General features: G+C 34.0%; 1 protein-coding gene across 6 annotated transcripts in view; it reads left to right on the top strand.

The window, feature by feature from the left end:
• nuf (rab11 family-interacting protein nuf) overlaps positions 1 to 17,016 on the top strand; it is a 417,911-nt gene that overhangs the window by 391,624 nt on the left and 9,271 nt on the right. For 5 of the 6 annotated variants that reach the window (XM_081754030.1, XM_081754029.1, XM_081754027.1 and 2 more), the window contains 3 exons: positions 5,991 to 6,135; positions 10,213 to 10,343; positions 15,696 to 15,734. In XM_081754030.1, coding sequence (XP_081610156.1) covers positions 5,991 to 6,135; positions 10,213 to 10,343; positions 15,696 to 15,734 — 315 coding nt within the window. The remainder of the gene's footprint in view (positions 1 to 5,990; positions 6,136 to 10,212; positions 10,344 to 15,695; positions 15,735 to 17,016) is intronic. The other variant, XM_081754028.1, reaches the window with a different exon arrangement.

Here is a 17,016-nt window from a genome sequence, read left to right as displayed (position 1 = left end):
TAGTTATTGGTGCCCCCCCCCAGAAGATCCTGGATCCGACCTTGTATGTACACAGTCCTAAAGGAGAGAGCGCGTGATAGAGAAACAACTGGGAGGAGCACAACCTTACCTGCTGTCGAGAGAAATACTTAAAATAACAAGAACTTAGACGCCGAGAAAAAGGCAGAGGTTAGCCAATAAAGAATTGCTAGTTTCCACCTAAATCTACTAGATAGGTACGCAACCTCAGGTTCATTTAAAATATATATATATATATATATATATATACTGTATATATTTCAATAAGCATTATTCAATAAAATCAATAAAAAAAACTACAGGAAGTTTTTGGTTACCCTTTGTTACGAGGAGATTTGTATTACTTGCAATGCATGGTGGGGGAGGTGAATGAGATATCCTGGAAGAGTCAGGGAATTTGAAATTTCTAGAAAAGTTAAGGAATTTTCAGAATTTCTGCTACTAATCAGGGAGATTTCAAGCTTCCAAAAGCATAGTGCCGTTGTGTAAGAGCGTGGACATTTTTTATCATAATTTTTCGTCATTGCATCCTTGCTGTATCAAACATGTTATTTCAAAAACAATTTTCTAGTGCTCCTTTAACCTGTCATTTAGAACCGACAGTAGTTGACGGAATAATAAAAACAAAAGAAAAAATAAAAATAAAAAATAAAATAAAATAAAATAAATAAATAAAATAAAATAATATATATATATATATATATATATATATATATATATATATATATATATATATGGAAAGAAAGTTCTGTTAGCATTTGATTCAACAGAGAAAGGAACGCAGATATTGTAAAATATTTTACAAGATATCATTGAGTATGTATGTACTTTTTATAATAGTGAATATGTATTTTTTATAATAGTTGAGATCATAATGAAACGAAAATTGTTATATTTGAATAAACAGAGGAAGGACGTAAATAATGTAAAATCTTTTTCAATACGTTTTTTTAAATATTATTTTACTCGAGATTTATTCATAGTTTGTTATTAAAATACTACCAACATATCCTCATTTTGTTGTCCTAACAAACCAATATATGTTGATAGTAAAGTAGTTTAGATTGATCAAGCTCCTGGGCTTTGAGAATTTCATGTCACCCCTCCCCCCCTTCACGAAATCCTGGCTGTAGATCTTATTTACTGACGATAATAACTTTAAAGTTGATCTAGAAGAGAAAACCATAATGCCGGTTCAATAATTATAATGACCTGCATGGTGCACTGCGTGTAAAATAAAGTACATGCTGCTGACAAGTATACAACTTTTCAAAATTTAAATTGCATGAAAATAACAAAAGGTAGTAGTTGTAATTTATTAGTAATTGTAAATGCTGTTAAAAAAAAGAAAAAAGAAAAACCTATAGAGTGTGAACTACCATAGTTCGAAATGCTTTTGAATCTTTATTTGTGAATATTTTGGGTTTAAAACAAGTTATCAATTGTAACGTCCTCGTTTCCGTTGTCTTGACAGCTGGAGTCAGGGTTGTTACAAAATGCAGATGACACGCTTTTTCGTATCTTCCGAGAGAGTAACGTTCAGATAGCCCAAGAGTTGCTTTGAAGATAAAGGGTGTCTCATAAAGAACACAGCTTTTGAAATGCTCGTCATTTCTGTTCTAGCAAGTTGGCAACACTGAACGTTACATGATTTTCATGTGTTGTCTTCGTGGTTAGTAGTCACGGAGCCCCGAATAACACATGATCGTCATCGCTAAACATTCACCAGTCTTTGTACAACATTAACCACATTTGTAATCAGTTTTCACTATGGCAATACGCTGTTCCATCCTGGAACTTGAAACATTTCTCTGCAAGTTAAAAAAAAGTCGAAGAACTTTGGACATTTGCGATCAGCTGATTAGTTAAATAAACTTGTATATGGAAACATTGACTCTGTAGGTCAATGTCAGGGTTCTGATATTCGTTTGTTCGAAGTGATTAAAACGCCACCTATCTTTTGTAATCTACCCGTAACTACTACGTTTCTATTAGAATGAAACGTGAGGTAAGCCGGAGTAGGAGCCTAGAAATTATGTTCGTCAAGTTGAAAACTAGTATAATGTGATTTCGGTTTGGTTTTTGGCTTAAAGTGCTCCTAGACGTAAGGCAGATAGAAAATAGTGTAAAACTTTTGTAAAGCGAGCTAGGATATATTACTCGGCGAGAATTTGTAAGTACGAAATTTTAATCTATTATTTTTCTCTCTTTTTGGCCCAACTACTGCAAGTTTTTGGTGAGTGGTATGTCTTTGGTCGCTAGATTAATTATATGTTGTTAAATATTTGGGATATTAAATTCAATTTAAGAGTAAGGGTTAAATGTGCTTCGATTAATGTTGTTAGTGTTAGCACCTTTATTTTGTTACTGTAAAATCTATACTCACGTTGAATTATTTATATAATAAATTGTTCATGTTGAAGGAGAATTATAATTTAAATGAAAAAAAGATTACTTGCCCAAAACTGTTCTGCATTAAGGGAAGGATAACTGACCCTTGCATAGGTAGTGGATTACTTGGTTTCAAGACTGCCGCTACAAACTCTCTATCTCTACCCGTACAGAAAACAAATGACGATCACGTGCTATTCGGGGCTCCGTGATTACTAACCACAAAGACAACAGATGAAAATCGTGTAACATTCAGTGCTGCCAACTTACTAGAATACAAATGGCGGGTATTTCAAAAGTTGCGTTTTTTATGAGACATCCTTTAGTTATCACACAAATGGATAACGCCTCTCCTGCTTCAGAAGTACCAGAATTCAGAAAAAAAAAGACCCACTATCTTCCGAAGTCCTGGGATAATACGTGAACTAAAGGATTCCGCATTGTTGAAAGAATTGATTTAAAACCTATAGAATACATAAACAGTATGTAATTTAACCCGTTAGCAGCAAGTATATTTAAGTAGATAACATCTCAGAAAAGGTTGGTGATAATGGAAAATCAAGTTATACGAAATGATCAGAAAGAAAGCAAATGTAAATAATACGAAGTGAAAATAAAATGTAGAAATTATATATATATATATATTCATCCTTATTGGCAGTATTTAATTATATATTTAATTTCATTATATGAACTCGTTAATTCATTGTATTCTATCATTCATCTCATATTCATCATCGACCATTTCAGTTATAGCTACATTATTATGTACCGGTTACACTTTTTTTTTTTTAAATGTAGATCTCATTATTAACCATATCATCAGTCTTTAGATGTCAGTGTTATTTACATAACTACAGCCTTGACTAATCCTATAAAATTGACATGTAATGACATACCTTAAATAGCGTAATAACAATGAAGTAATAAAATTCTGCTTTCTAATATTGATTTCAGCAGTACCATTTCAAACATTTATATAAAACATAGTTATTTCAACGTAAATTCAGCTACATAAAAAAAATTTAGTTAGATAGCTAAACAATGTTTACGACAATTATGTAACAAGAACAATTCATAGGGACTGACAGGGACGTACGCAGGGGATGGGTCCTGGGGCCCGGACCCGCCCCCCCCCCGTCCGAAATTTCGATTTTTGTGTAAATTTAGCCTAATTTTAGGGACAGTTTTAGGAATGTTAATATAAAATACCCTTATATTGAGTTTGGACCCCCCGAAATAAATTCCAGGGGACAGATGATTTAGATGCTCATGGCGATAATAATACATGTTAAAAAAAAACTATACACTTGGTTGAAACTTTGGATGTTTTGTGGAAACACGAAAACAATAAATTTAGTTACTCAGTCAGCGTTCTACCCTAAAATATAACTGTCAAACAGCACTTTGCTCTTCAGCGTATTCGTGGTTTGGTAGCAAAATTCATGAAGTCAGGATTATTTCACATATTTTTCTTTCTTTCTTCGCCAAGTGAACTTTGTGGTGGACAAACACCGTGCTCGTGGGTTTTCTCGGGGTTCTCCCGTTTCCTCCCACTTTCTTCATTCCACCATTTCACTCATCTCTCATCATCACCGTCTCCTTTAGCCTAACCGGCATAACCGTGAGACGTAAAACTTAAAGATTTCATTTCATTTTCTTTCTTTGTTGTCTGTTCGACTAAAAAGTCTGGCTGTTACTTTCCAAATAATGTTTTGTTTTTCTTCTTCTTTCTTTAGAGTCAAGTTTCTACATGCTAATAATGTAATGCTAAATAAGGAATAAAATAAACGTGCAAACTATAAGTACGTATGTAAAACTAAAAACAAATGGACGAAATAATAAGAAAATGTAACTAATATTTCATGACCGTTACGTACACCGAAGACATCTCTCTCTTTCGTATGGAATGTTTCTATTCTTCTCTGCTCTCTACCTGCTAACAGCGACTCAAAATATCGGCAACGTACTTGCAGTTACCCGTAATATGTTCATTCAGAACCAAGATACAATTATTTTATCTAACATGATCTTAAAATAAAGTAAAAATTTAACTCAACGTAACTCATAAACTTAAACAGAATATTACCTATTCTAATAAACGTGGTCTCATACCCGGTTATTATCAAACCAACGCAGATTCGGGAATTTTGATCAGCTGTCTTCAGTTATGGTCTTCTCGGTTCCCTTTTCCGACCAATTTCATATTACACTTACCTCAAACACCTGTCCTTTTCATCTTTTCAACTCTCCCTTTTCCCTTAACTTTAGTCTTTTCAGAATTCTTCTTTCGGTCTTCATAGAATATTCTCTTTTAGGTTATTTAGTCTCCTCTTCCAAGATTTTTGGAAATTTTGCCTATCTACCTTTTTCTTCTGATGATGATTCAACTCTTGCTTAGCTTTCTTTTCCTTCTTTCTTATCTTTCTTTTCCTTTTTTGATGTTTCTGTCGTACTCCATTTTCTACAACTTTCATTGATTCTCTCTCAGTTTCACTTTCTACGTTCGATTTCTTTCGTGGCTTTATCATCTTTTTCTTTTATTCTCACTTTTTCACTTTTTTGTTCCATCTTTTACTTTCTTTTCTTCCTCAATGTTCACATCATCCTTTTTGCTTTAGACTTCCCTCTTCCTTTTACAGTTATTTTTTTGTCGGGTGGCGTTTTTTTTCCTTCTCATTCATCTTCCGATCATTTTCTGTTTCGTTTAGTTGCTGCATCCGGTTGGCCTCTTCTACTACCTACATTTTGATATTATTTTGATCTTTTCAACTTTGATCGCTATAGAGTAAAAATGGTAATAGTGAGAAGTGATTCCCTACGATCAGTTGAACGTCCCAAGAACATATTCCGTGTCCACTCTATAATCTCTATACTAAAACTGGAAGTAGTTGTTATCTACTAACGCTTCTAATTTCAGAATTGAATTAAAACCGGAAGTAGTAGAAATCTACTAACGCTTGTAGTTTCAGAATTGAATTAAAACCGGAAGTAGTAGAAATCTACTAACGCTTCTAGTTTCAGAATTGAATTAAAACCGGAAGTAGTAGAAATCTACCAACGCTTGTAGTTTCAGAATTGAATTGAGAAAATACCACTCTAAACAAATTAAAATTCTTAACGTGGTATACACGTGGAATTGTTACTTGTTAATATTAATTTTTTAATGCCGCATTCTAAGAGCAGACATTTCCAATTGGATGCTCTGTGACGTAACGCTTAATGTTCATATTCTCAGCAAACCATACAGAGAGGAAAAGGAACAGCAGACAGCCAACCTAGCGTTAATAGAAGCCAATAGTGGCAGACGAACAAGAATATTAATGGCGTAGTTGTTGTTTTACAGATACGCCGCTCGTGGATCCATTGCCAACTTGTACACCGCCAACAATAATTTTGTTCGATTCTGCTATCTCATCGTTTCCCCTTATTTACTCCTTTACATGTTATATCTGTCTCCTCTCTTTTCTATAAAGGCGAACTCCTACATCATAGAATGGCTTGTTGGAAATGACTGCTGTAGGGTAACAAGAGCCGAAAGTATGACCTTGTGTTGATGTTCACTTGTTGTTTTGTTTCAGCTTGTAGAAGAGCTAAGTCAGGAGGTGGAAAGGTTGAGAGGGGAGAAGGGAGCAGGGCGAGCCAGAAGTCCATCCAGTCTAGAACTGCCTTCAAGACTTAGCGAATTACAATCGGAACTTAAGAATCTTAGGGACGAGAATAAAAGTAAGTTCTTTATATTTTATGTTATTAAAGGGTTTAGAAATGGCTGTTGCCTGTTGTCTTAGGGACGAGAATAAAAGTAAGTTCTTTATATTTTATGTTATTAAAGGGTTTAGAAATGGCTGTTGCCTGTTGTCTTAGGGACGAAAATAAAAATAAGTTCTTTATATTTTATGTTATTAAAGGGTTTAGAAATGGCTGTTGCCTGTTGTCTTAGGGACGAGAATAAAAATAAGTTCTTTATATTTTATGTTATTAAAGGGTTTAGAAATGGCTGTTGCCTGTTGTCTTAGGGATGAGAATAAAAATAAGTTCTTTATATTTTATGTTATTAAAGGGTTTAGAAATGGCTGTTGCCTGTTGTCTTAGGGACGAGAATAAAAATAAGTTCTTTATATTTTATGTTATTAAAGGGTTTAGAAATGGCTGTTGCCTGTTGTCTTAGGGATGAGAATAAAAATAAGTTCTTTATATTTTATGTTATTAAAGGGTTTAGAAATGGCTGTTGCCTGTTGTCTTAGGGACGAGAATAAAAATAAGTTCTTTATATTTTATGTTATTAAAGGGTTTAGAAATGGCTGTTGCCTGTTGTCTTAGGGACGAGAATAAAAATAAGTTCTTTATATTTTATGTTATTAAAGGGTTTAGAAATGGCTGTTGCCTGTTGTCTTAGGGATGAGAATAAAAATAAGTTCTTTATATTTTATGTTATTAAAGGGTTTAGAAATGGCTGTTGCCTGTTGTCTTAGGGATGAGAATAAAAATAAGTTCTTTATATTTTATGTTATTAAAGGGTTTAGAAATGGCTGTTGCCTGTTGTCTTAGGGATGAGAATAAAAATAAGTTCTTTATATTTTATGTTATTAAAGGGTTTAGAAATGGCTGTTGCCTGTTGTCTTAGGGACGAGAATAAAAGTAAGTTCTTTATATTTTATGTTATTAAAGGGTTTAGAAATGGCTGTTGCCTGTTGTCTTAGGGACGAAAATAAAAATAAGTTCTTTATATTTTATGTTATTAAAGGGGTTAGAAATGGCTGTTGCCTGTTGTCTTAGGGACGAGAATAAAAATAAGTTCTTTATATTTTATGTTATTAAAGGGTTTAGAAATGGCTGTTGCCTGTTGTCTTAGGGATGAGAATAAAAATAAGTTCTTTATATTTTATGTTATTAAAGGGTTTAGAAATGGCTGTTGCCTGTTGTCTTAGGGATGAGAATAAAAATAAGTTCTTTATATTTTATGTTATTAAAGGGTTTAGAAATTGCTGTTGCCTGTTGTCTTAGGGATGAGAATAAAAATAAGTTCTTTATATTTTATATTATTAAAGGGTTTAGAAATGGCTGTTGCCTGTTGTCTTAGGGATGAGAATAAAAATAAGTTCTTTATATTTTATATTATTAAAGGGTTTAGAAATGGCTGTTGCCTGTTGTCTTAGGGATGAGAATAAAAATAAGTTCTTTATATTTTATGTTATTAAAGGGTTTAGAAATGGCTGTTGCCTGTTGTCTTAGGGATGAGAATAAAAATAAGTTCTTTATATTTTATGTTATTAAAGGGTTTAGAAATGGCTGTTGCCTGTTGTCTTAGGGATGAGAATAAAAATAAGTTCTTTATATTTTATGTTATTAAAGGGTTTAGAAATGGCTGTTGCCTGTTGTCTTAGGGATGAGAATAAAAATAAGTTCTTTATATTTTATATTATTAAAGGGTTTAGAAATGGCTGTTGCCTGTTGTCTTAGGGATGAGAATAAAAATAAGTTCTTTATATTTTATGTTATTAAAGGGTTTAGAAATGGCTGTTGCCTGTTGTCTTAGGGATGAGAATAAAAATAAGTTCTTTATATTTTATGTTATTAAAGGGTTTAGAAATGGCTGTTGCCTGTTGTCTTAGGGACGAGAATAAAAATAAGTTCTTTATATTTTATATTATTAAAGGGTTTAGAAATGGCTGTTGCCTGTTGTCTTAGGGATGAGAATAAAAATAAGTTCTTTATATTTTATGTTATTAAAGGGTTTAGAAATGGCTGTTGCCTGTTGTCTTAGGGATGAGAATAAAAATAAGTTCTTTATATTTTATGTTATTAAAGGGTTTAGAAATGGCTGTTGCCTGTTGTCTTAGGGATGAGAATAAAAATAAGTTCTTTATATTTTATATTATTAAAGGGTTTAGAAATGGCTGTTGCCTGTTGTCTTAGGGATGAGAATAAAAATAAGTTCTTTATATTTTATGTTATTAAAGGGTTTAGAAATGGCTGTTGCCTGTTGTCTTAGGGATGAGAATAAAAATAAGTTCTTTATATTTTATATTATTAAAGGGTTTAGAAATGGCTGTTGCCTGTTGTCTTAGGGATGAGAATAAAAATAAGTTCTTTATATTTTATATTATTAAAGGGTTTAGAAATGGCTGTTGCCTGTTGTCTTAGGGATGAGAATAAAAATAAGTTCTTTATATTTTATGTTATTAAAGGGTTTAGAAATGGCTGTTGCCTGTTGTCTTAGGGATGAGAATAAAAATAAGTTCTTTATATTTTATGTTATTAAAGGGTTTAGAAATGGCTGTTGCCTGTTGTCTTAGGGATGAGAATAAAAATAAGTTCTTTATATTTTATGTTATTAAAGGGTTTAGAAATGGCTGTTGCCTGTTGTCTTAGGGACGAGAATAAAAGTAAGTTCTTTATATTTTATGTTATTAAAGGGTTTAGAAATGGCTGTTGCCTGTTGTCTTAGGGACGAGAATAAAAGTAAGTTCTTTATATTTTATGTTATTAAAGGGTTTAGAAATGGCTGTTGCCTGTTGTCTTAGGGACGAGAATAAAAGTAAGTTCTTTATTTTATGTTATTAAAATGTTTAGAAATGGCTGTTGCCTGTTGTGCGTGTATTATCGTGGAAATAATATGAAATTCCTTCATTATAAATAATTTCAGTGACAGAACTTGTTGAATAGGTTTTGTGTAATGGAATGGCTAACGAGCATGGTTTGTGATTGAATTATCATTGGTGGTAAAGATTTTTCGCTCAGGATTGTAAGACAGTTGAGCAGATGCTTCAATTAAGATATGACGAACCCTGGTGTATAAGGCCGGAAAGAATATCATTTGGAGTCAATGGGCAAACCAGGCATTAGTCATTTGAACATGTGGTCTGTCCTACTGGTGAATTCGCGTATAGTGATCCAACTTTTAGAACATTCATTTTATTTTGTGCAATGGACTTGGGGAAGTGCATTTAGTTTTACTTCTGCGTTTTCTTTTACTTTGTTACAATGGACTCTTTATTCACGTTTGAGCCTCACCCCTGGGAACCACAGAGATAATATACTTTCATAGACTTTGCTTATACGTCATAATAATGTTTCAGCCAATCCGAGTACATGTATGCAGACGAACTAAATACAATTTTGTATGAAATGAGGGTTTCGAGGTTACTTTTTACAATTTGGTTCTAGACCCGTGGTCAGGGCTTCGTGAGAGAAGCGGGAAGATCAACACGCCATTGGGTAGGATGGCGGCTTGAGATTCAGATCTTCATGGCGTAATATCCAATTTGTTTGGTAGTGAATATTTTTTTTTTCAACCTATAACCTAAACCGTCATGTATGTAGAATAAGCTTAGAAACATATATAAAGAAATGTATAATGAATTAAATGTTATGTGTAATTTCTTAAATATTTTCCTTGGGTCTTATTATGGGCCTAGTCCGCCTATACTAGGTTCTTTATAATGAAATCGAATGGCTGAAGTATATTGCTTTTAACGTAACTCCTAATATTGTGGTTTATTTCAGTTGTATATGAGTGAAGGCGGGTTAGCAGCCAGGTTGATTACTTTCTTTATTACAACTCAATGGGCATGCGGGCTAGTGTTGTAGAGCCCTGCCATGTATTTGTTTTGTGAAATCGCAAGTAATGTGTAGGGAGGGCAAACATGCGTGGCTTTCTTCATTAACTGTCAAACTTTCAAAGTTAGCGATGTCGTTAGGCATTTAAGCTTCGCGAGACACACTATATATTTAAGTCAATAAGGTTCTACTTGGAGGATCATCTATAGTGCATGTTTAAAAAAATGATTGTTTTCGTTTCAGATCTCAAAGAAACAAATGAAGAATTGCAAGCTCAAATTTTGAATCGAAGCCTGGAAGCTGGGAGAAGTCTTCTAACAGGAATTGGTAACAACAGTCTGGCAGCAGAATTCGAAGCCATGAGCCAAGACGAGGTTGGTATTCAGAGTGTGTTGTAAAATGAAGTATCAATGTTACACTCAGCACTTCAATGGTGTGGAAGTGTTTGTGAAGCACACTTAACTTGTAACATAGCCAACTTTCACAAGTAGCACTTACTTTAGTATTTTTAACAGAAGCATGGGAAAAATAACGTTGCACTAATAGTTTAATGAACAAAATACATTTCGTAAATAGTTTGTTATAAACATTTTAAATTTGTATTCTGTGATAAAAACTGTTAATGAAATTTTGCAAGAAATGAAGCAGTTTGATCGAGATTTGTATGACAGGGTGGGTGCGTAGTCTTTTGGACGTCCTTGCCAAATATATTAATAATTGTTATGTTGATCATAATTATTATTTAGATGGTTAGTTTCGAGCTTAACGTGGAACTGAACCACATGATCTCTCACCGGGAATGGAACCTGGGGCTTCGGTGTCAAAGGCGAGGAGTCTGATCATTTATCCACGAGGGAACATTACAATTACTTGGAATCAAAGATTAGGACAAACCTATAGTTAGTGTAGAAGTGAGGAAGTTTCAGAATATGTACATTTACCATCAGTTTAGAAGTTAGTATGATTCATAAAGGTAAATATTTATAGTTAGTTTCATAATGTGCACATCTATAGTTAGTCTAGAACAGAGCCGGCTCGAGACAATTTCCCACCCTCATCTCTTCTCCAGAAAGAACAAATGTTAAAAGCCATGATTTACCCTATCATGAACAATGAAGAGGAGGGAAAGTGCACTCGCATTCAAAAGGCCTAAACACCACAAATACAATCTCGTTGTGTCTTTTTTTCCCTTAAATAATAATCTATTATGTTAGTGAAAGATAAAGCAAACACAACTGCAGAGGGAGGATCGCAATCCTTTTTATAGAATTCAATATCGAGCTTTAATCTCAATAGATCAGTTTGCAATTCCAGTGCAACTAGCTCTTTTATCTTTATTTCTTGATTTTCTTTCTATACCTGTTTAAAAAAAAAAAAAAAAAAAAAAAAAAAAAAAAAAAAAAAAAACTTGTTTCCACCTTCAATGATAACGAACTTATTAGTGACAAAGACAGGACTAGTTTTCATATGAAAACTATGATAACTAACTAAATGGAACAGATGTTAGCTACTGTTCGAGAGTTCTTGTGTTTGACGACAATCAGGTAATTCATGCTGGGATTTGACCATTTGCTTTAGCACTGTCCATGTGACCTTTAATGAGACCTAAACATGATTTATGAATGTAGTATTCAAGTAGAAGGTCAACTTAGAAAATTTAACTACCATCATCATGAAGTATGTTTCCAGTAAGGAATATTTATTTTAAATAATATAGATATGACAAGATTTTGCCGCCCAGTGCAAATGCACCTGTTGCACATACGGTAGAGCCCGCCCTGGTCTAGAAGTTAATAAGTTGTATAACATGTACATTTTTGGAAACCTGCAGTAGCTAACTCAGGTAGGTAGTTCACTGCAATCAGTTCTTACAACTCTATTGAAAACAGGAGCGTCATTTCAGACTTCGCTTGAGGGGGGGGGGGGGCAAGAACACCACAGACATAAGACTTTCACGTTTTGTACCAGAATATTAGTAGACAATCTATTAAAGTATATGTATTGCTCCAACTCTTAGGGGGGAAATTGGCCCCTCCTGTCCCTCCTAAATGACGCCCCTGATTAAAAATCGCGAAACGAGAGCAGAACTTGCTTAATCTAGACGCTCCTGTTTCAGTAGCTACAGTAGAGTGGGTCAGTTTAGTTGTTTTTTTTTTTTTTTTCCTTTTTTCTTTTCCTGTTTAATTCCTTAAGTTCAGGCTTTTACGCTAAAGGAAGTCTTAACAAATGCAAGTAAGGTTTGAAAACCTAATGAAATGTTGAAATAAGAGGTAGATCAGAAATATTCGGAGAAAATTTATACGTATAGCGTTTATCACATAAATTCTCACTTACAAAGCTGCATAAACCTTAGGTTTGTAGGTGTCAAAACATATAAATACGTAATAAGACTTATCACCCTTGTGAATATTAATAAGCTAAAATGCACATAAACAAAAATAAAAGTGGGGAAAAGAATAAACCCTTTTAATAAAAATAAGGTTTTAAAAGGTTAAAATTGTTTAAGATATCTGAAATAAATAACATAAAACATCTACTGCTCACTTTCTTGTAGGCTTTATTTAAAGAGAGCCAATAAACGATGACTCTTATTTTTCTAACAGTAACAATATTCAATTAAGTTTAAGAGATGGTCCCCAAAGACAAATTGAATCAATGATCAAAATATTATTAACGACCTACTGCGACATTTTACTTTGTTTATTGTTGACATAAAGTTAAATCGAATAGGTCACTATTTTAAAAAAAAGGGATGTATATATACCTGTTGATCTTAATATAATACCCAAGGAAGACATAATTGGAGAAAATGAGTAGCAAGCCATAATCCGAGAAAAGCAGTAGCAAGCCATACTCAGAGAAAAGGAGTAGCAAGATGTAATCAGAGGAAAGGAGTAGCAAAACGTAATCAGAGAAAAGGAGTAGTAAGATAAATCAGAGAAAAGGAGTAGTAAGACATAATAAGAGGAAATGAATAGCAAGATGTAATCAGAGAAAAGGAGTAGTAAGATGTAATCAGAAAAAAGGAGTAGTAAGATAAATCAGAGAAAAGGAGTAGTAAGACATAATAAGAGGAAAGGACAAGGAGTAGCAAGATGTAATAAGAGGAAAGGAGTAGCAAGATAAATCAGAGATAAAGAGTAGTAAGACATAAGAGGAAAGGACAAGGAGTAGCAAGATGTAATCAGAGAAAAGGAGTAGTAAGAATAAGAGGAAATGAGTAGTAAGATGTAATAAGAGGAAATGAATAGCACGATGTAATCAGATAAAAGGAGTAGCAAGACGTAATCAGAGAAAAGGAGTAGTAAGACATAACAAGAGAAAAGGAGTAGTAAGATGTAATCAGAGAAAAGGAGTAGTAAGATATAATCGAAAAAAGCGAATAGCAAGACGTAAGACAGAGAAATAATAAATATCAAACCAGTTACTACCCGTGAATGCGGTGACAGATTGGAAATCACTACGATATTTCGTTAACTGGGTTCTGTTAACTTATTCACGTATAATCTTCCTCGAAACTACTAACTTTCATGCTTATTTCTTTTCTGGTATTCCGAAAGATATAATTTCTCTCCAGACGATGAGAGCAATTACTTCGTAAATCTGTAGAGATTGTAAAGATGAGGAACTGAACTGTAGGAACACCAACATAATAAGGTGGTTCCCATCTTTAGCGCCTCTAAAGAGACGGAAGAAAAGTCGAGGATTGGAATGAGACAAGTTAATTAAATATTGAATATATCGTCCTCTGATTATGCAATATTCATGCTATTTATTGACACACGCACACACACAAAATGTGAAGGTAGAGTTGTAAAAAAAGACTTAAGTTATTGTGTGCCTGAGAATGAGTGACCGAATGTCTCGGTCGAAATATTGAAGAGAAGATTGAAGACTGAAGGGGAATACTACTAAATCAATAATTTGAGACATTCTCTAATTATTGATTCAGTTTGTTTTTTGGCTAAGTCCTTCGACACCATCTCTTGAATACGGCTGATGTGAATATTGTTGCTGCGGAGAAAAGAGAGGGATAGGAGACACGTGGTAATGCCTCTATTAGAGCTCCCTTCCACTCAATTTGATTGCTTGTGATGCACCCGGTATCGAAGGTGAAAAGAGTTCCAAAACTTTCCTGCTATTCATGTAGTAGATAGAGAAAAAAAATCGCATTGGTGGATGGATGGCTGATGAAATTTTATTGTTAGAACTAATTAGTTAATAAGTATTAATTTGTTTCTGTTAAATTCTAGTTTAATGTGTCGAAGTAGGAAGATGTTTTTTCTCTTTATTTGGCTTTCTTAATTATAGATTGCTTCTTTTCAGACGCACTCTGATTAATCCAAATTCATTGAGAGTTTAAAGCACAGGTAGTCCTCCTTAACAGGCAAATAAATGAAACAATAAATAAAAGTTCTGAGATTCCTGGATTCAGTTCCATAATAATTATGATTAAAAGATTCTTTCGTAATGTATATGTAATGCCAATATTATGTGCTTTATTTCTCAAGAAAATGAAATCTACAAAAGTTAAAATTTACTCGTAGTGTGTTTTTGTGTATTCGATGTTTTCTCGAATGTAGATCACTCAACCAATCAAGTCGTCGTTTGGGAACCAATATTCTAGAATTAGTTATTTGGGAACTGATACTCCAGAATTGGTTATTTGGGAACCAGTATTCCCGAATTAATTATTTAGGAATCAATGCTCCAAAATTAGTTATTTGGTAACCAATACCCCAAAATCAATTTGAGAACCAATAACTCCAGAATTAGGTATTTCAGAACCAATAATACAGAATTAGTTATTTCAGAACCAATACTCTAGAATCAATTATTTGGGAACCAATACTCCAGAATTTATAATTTGGGAACAAATACTTCAAAATATAACTTGCCTTTACATCAAATAAGCCTAGAAATGCAACGAAATAATTTGAACGTTGAAACGTGGATCCTGATAATTAAGTGGTTGGGTATGGGAGTGTTTTTAAAATGATGTTAGTGTCGAACCCAAAGTTTTTGGGGTCGCTGAGATGAACAGTGATACTTCCGATGCCGTTTAAATGCAAATTCAGCCCACAATAGTAAATAATTTTTACTGTCATTTTTACCTTACTCATGACATAAGGAGTTGTGCATTTAGTTTTTTTTTTTTTTTTTTTTTTTATTTCAACCCAGCGAAGCGGGTAATCAACGCTAGTTCCTTATAAAACTAAGACGTCTTAGTTTGTCAGTCACGCGAATTCCTAATAGGCCAGTCAGGCTAATAATTGTCGCTAGCTACACTGCCTCTACAGCAATTTGCAGACGACCGGAAGGTTTAAGTATTTTCTAATGTTTGAGGGCTCACTTGAAATCACTATTAACTTTAAGTAGTTATTATCGCGGTGGAAGCACACGTGATTCGGATTCCATTTTTAAGATGTAGGTTCACGTATCATGTAGCCTCAGTGTTGAAAAGGATGCTAAACTTCAATGAACCAACCAATCGAAATTATTATTCTATGACACTGGATATATATATATATATATATATATTATATAGCTTGTGATGAGAATTCGTAAGTTCACCTCCCTGTTTAATGAGGACTATCTGTGTATTTCATGTTGTGATTAACTATCAGAGAGAGAGAGAGAGAGAGAGAGAGTGTGCACTGATCACAGTTGGTGAAAGGGATTTGAATGTTGTTCTATCTGTTTTTTTCCTCTTTTTGTTTTCACAGCTGAAGGATAGTACAGAAGAGCAAAAATCAATAGTTAAGGTAGGCAGCAGATGACAATAATAATCATATAATAATACTGCTTTGATTTGTGTCACGTATTCATCTAACAATTAACACAGTATTGTGCTTCTGTATGTAAAGTCGCTAACAGCTTGTGTTTTCGTATTCTAATTAATTGGTTTGTCAAATATTAACCATTTGTGTCTTGTATGTAGATCTCTAATACCGTAAAGTAGGGTTGCACTGCTTTATTTAACTTTTGCACTTTTTTTTTAATAACTTACTTTCTCATTAAAGGAGGTAAGTTGTAGAGGGAAATGTTATTACTTGGTAGTCAGTTGATGTAAGGAATATTTTACATATACCAATGAAATTTGTAATATAAGTCAACTGATTTTGCTCTTCTAATGATAAATATTAGTATTAACGTAGCACTATACAAAATGAAAACCTAAGCAAACATATATTCACACACAAAAGTCAAAACACTTCATATGGTGTTGGTGGGGCGCAGAACAATGAGGAATAAAATCAACCTCTTCCTCACGTTTCTGCCAGTGGCGGATCCAGGAGGGAGCGATCGCCCCACCCCCCCAGAAGAGGAAACTTTCTTATTTTATATATATAAATAAAACCAATCCCAGAGATTGGACCTCTTAAAAGTAGCAGTATTCTAACTCCATCCCCCCCAGAAGTTCGTCCTGGATCCGCCCCTGGTTTCCCAATAAGAAATAAAACCAGTTTCTGATATATTCGGTGAGTTCATTCATCCTCCTCGATCGATAAATTGAAAATTGAAGAAAGATTACTACGAGGGGGAGTCCGAAAGTAAGTTTCCCCAGGTGACTGTGGACAGAGGTGGGGATGCAAGATCAAAAGTAGCATGTGACATTTAAGATCAGATGTACCTTTATTTTTCCACGTAAGTACCACGTGCCTTGAGACATTTGTCGTATCGGTCTATAAGCTTCTAAGACTCTTCCAGGAAAAATTCAGGGCTCTGCATACTGAAGGCGCGTCGAACAGCTTCTGCGACTTCAGCATTGCCTCGTGTCATCCACAATCCTGACATTTTCGTCTGTAGTGGCCGTGCACGTCCTTCCAGGTCTCGGTGTGTCCAGCACTTGCTGTCGCCCCTCACTGAATTAGCGATACCATTTCCGCACCATTTGTTTCGACATCACATTAGGCCCATAGACTTGCACGAGACGATTATGGATTTTCTGCTCCCAATACGCCTCGTGCCCATTCATAGCGGACAACCGCTTGCACTTCCTTCTTTGACCACGATGTCAAAAACGACCATCTCTATATCTACCAG

The sequence above is a fragment of the Thermobia domestica genome, chromosome 3 (assembly GCF_964235325.1).
Source record: "Thermobia domestica chromosome 3, izTheDome1.hap1.1, whole genome shotgun sequence".
NCBI lineage: Eukaryota > Metazoa > Arthropoda > Insecta > Zygentoma > Lepismatidae > Thermobia > Thermobia domestica.
Note: the sequence above shows the minus strand (reverse complement) of the source record. Positions and strands in the feature narration are given on the sequence as shown.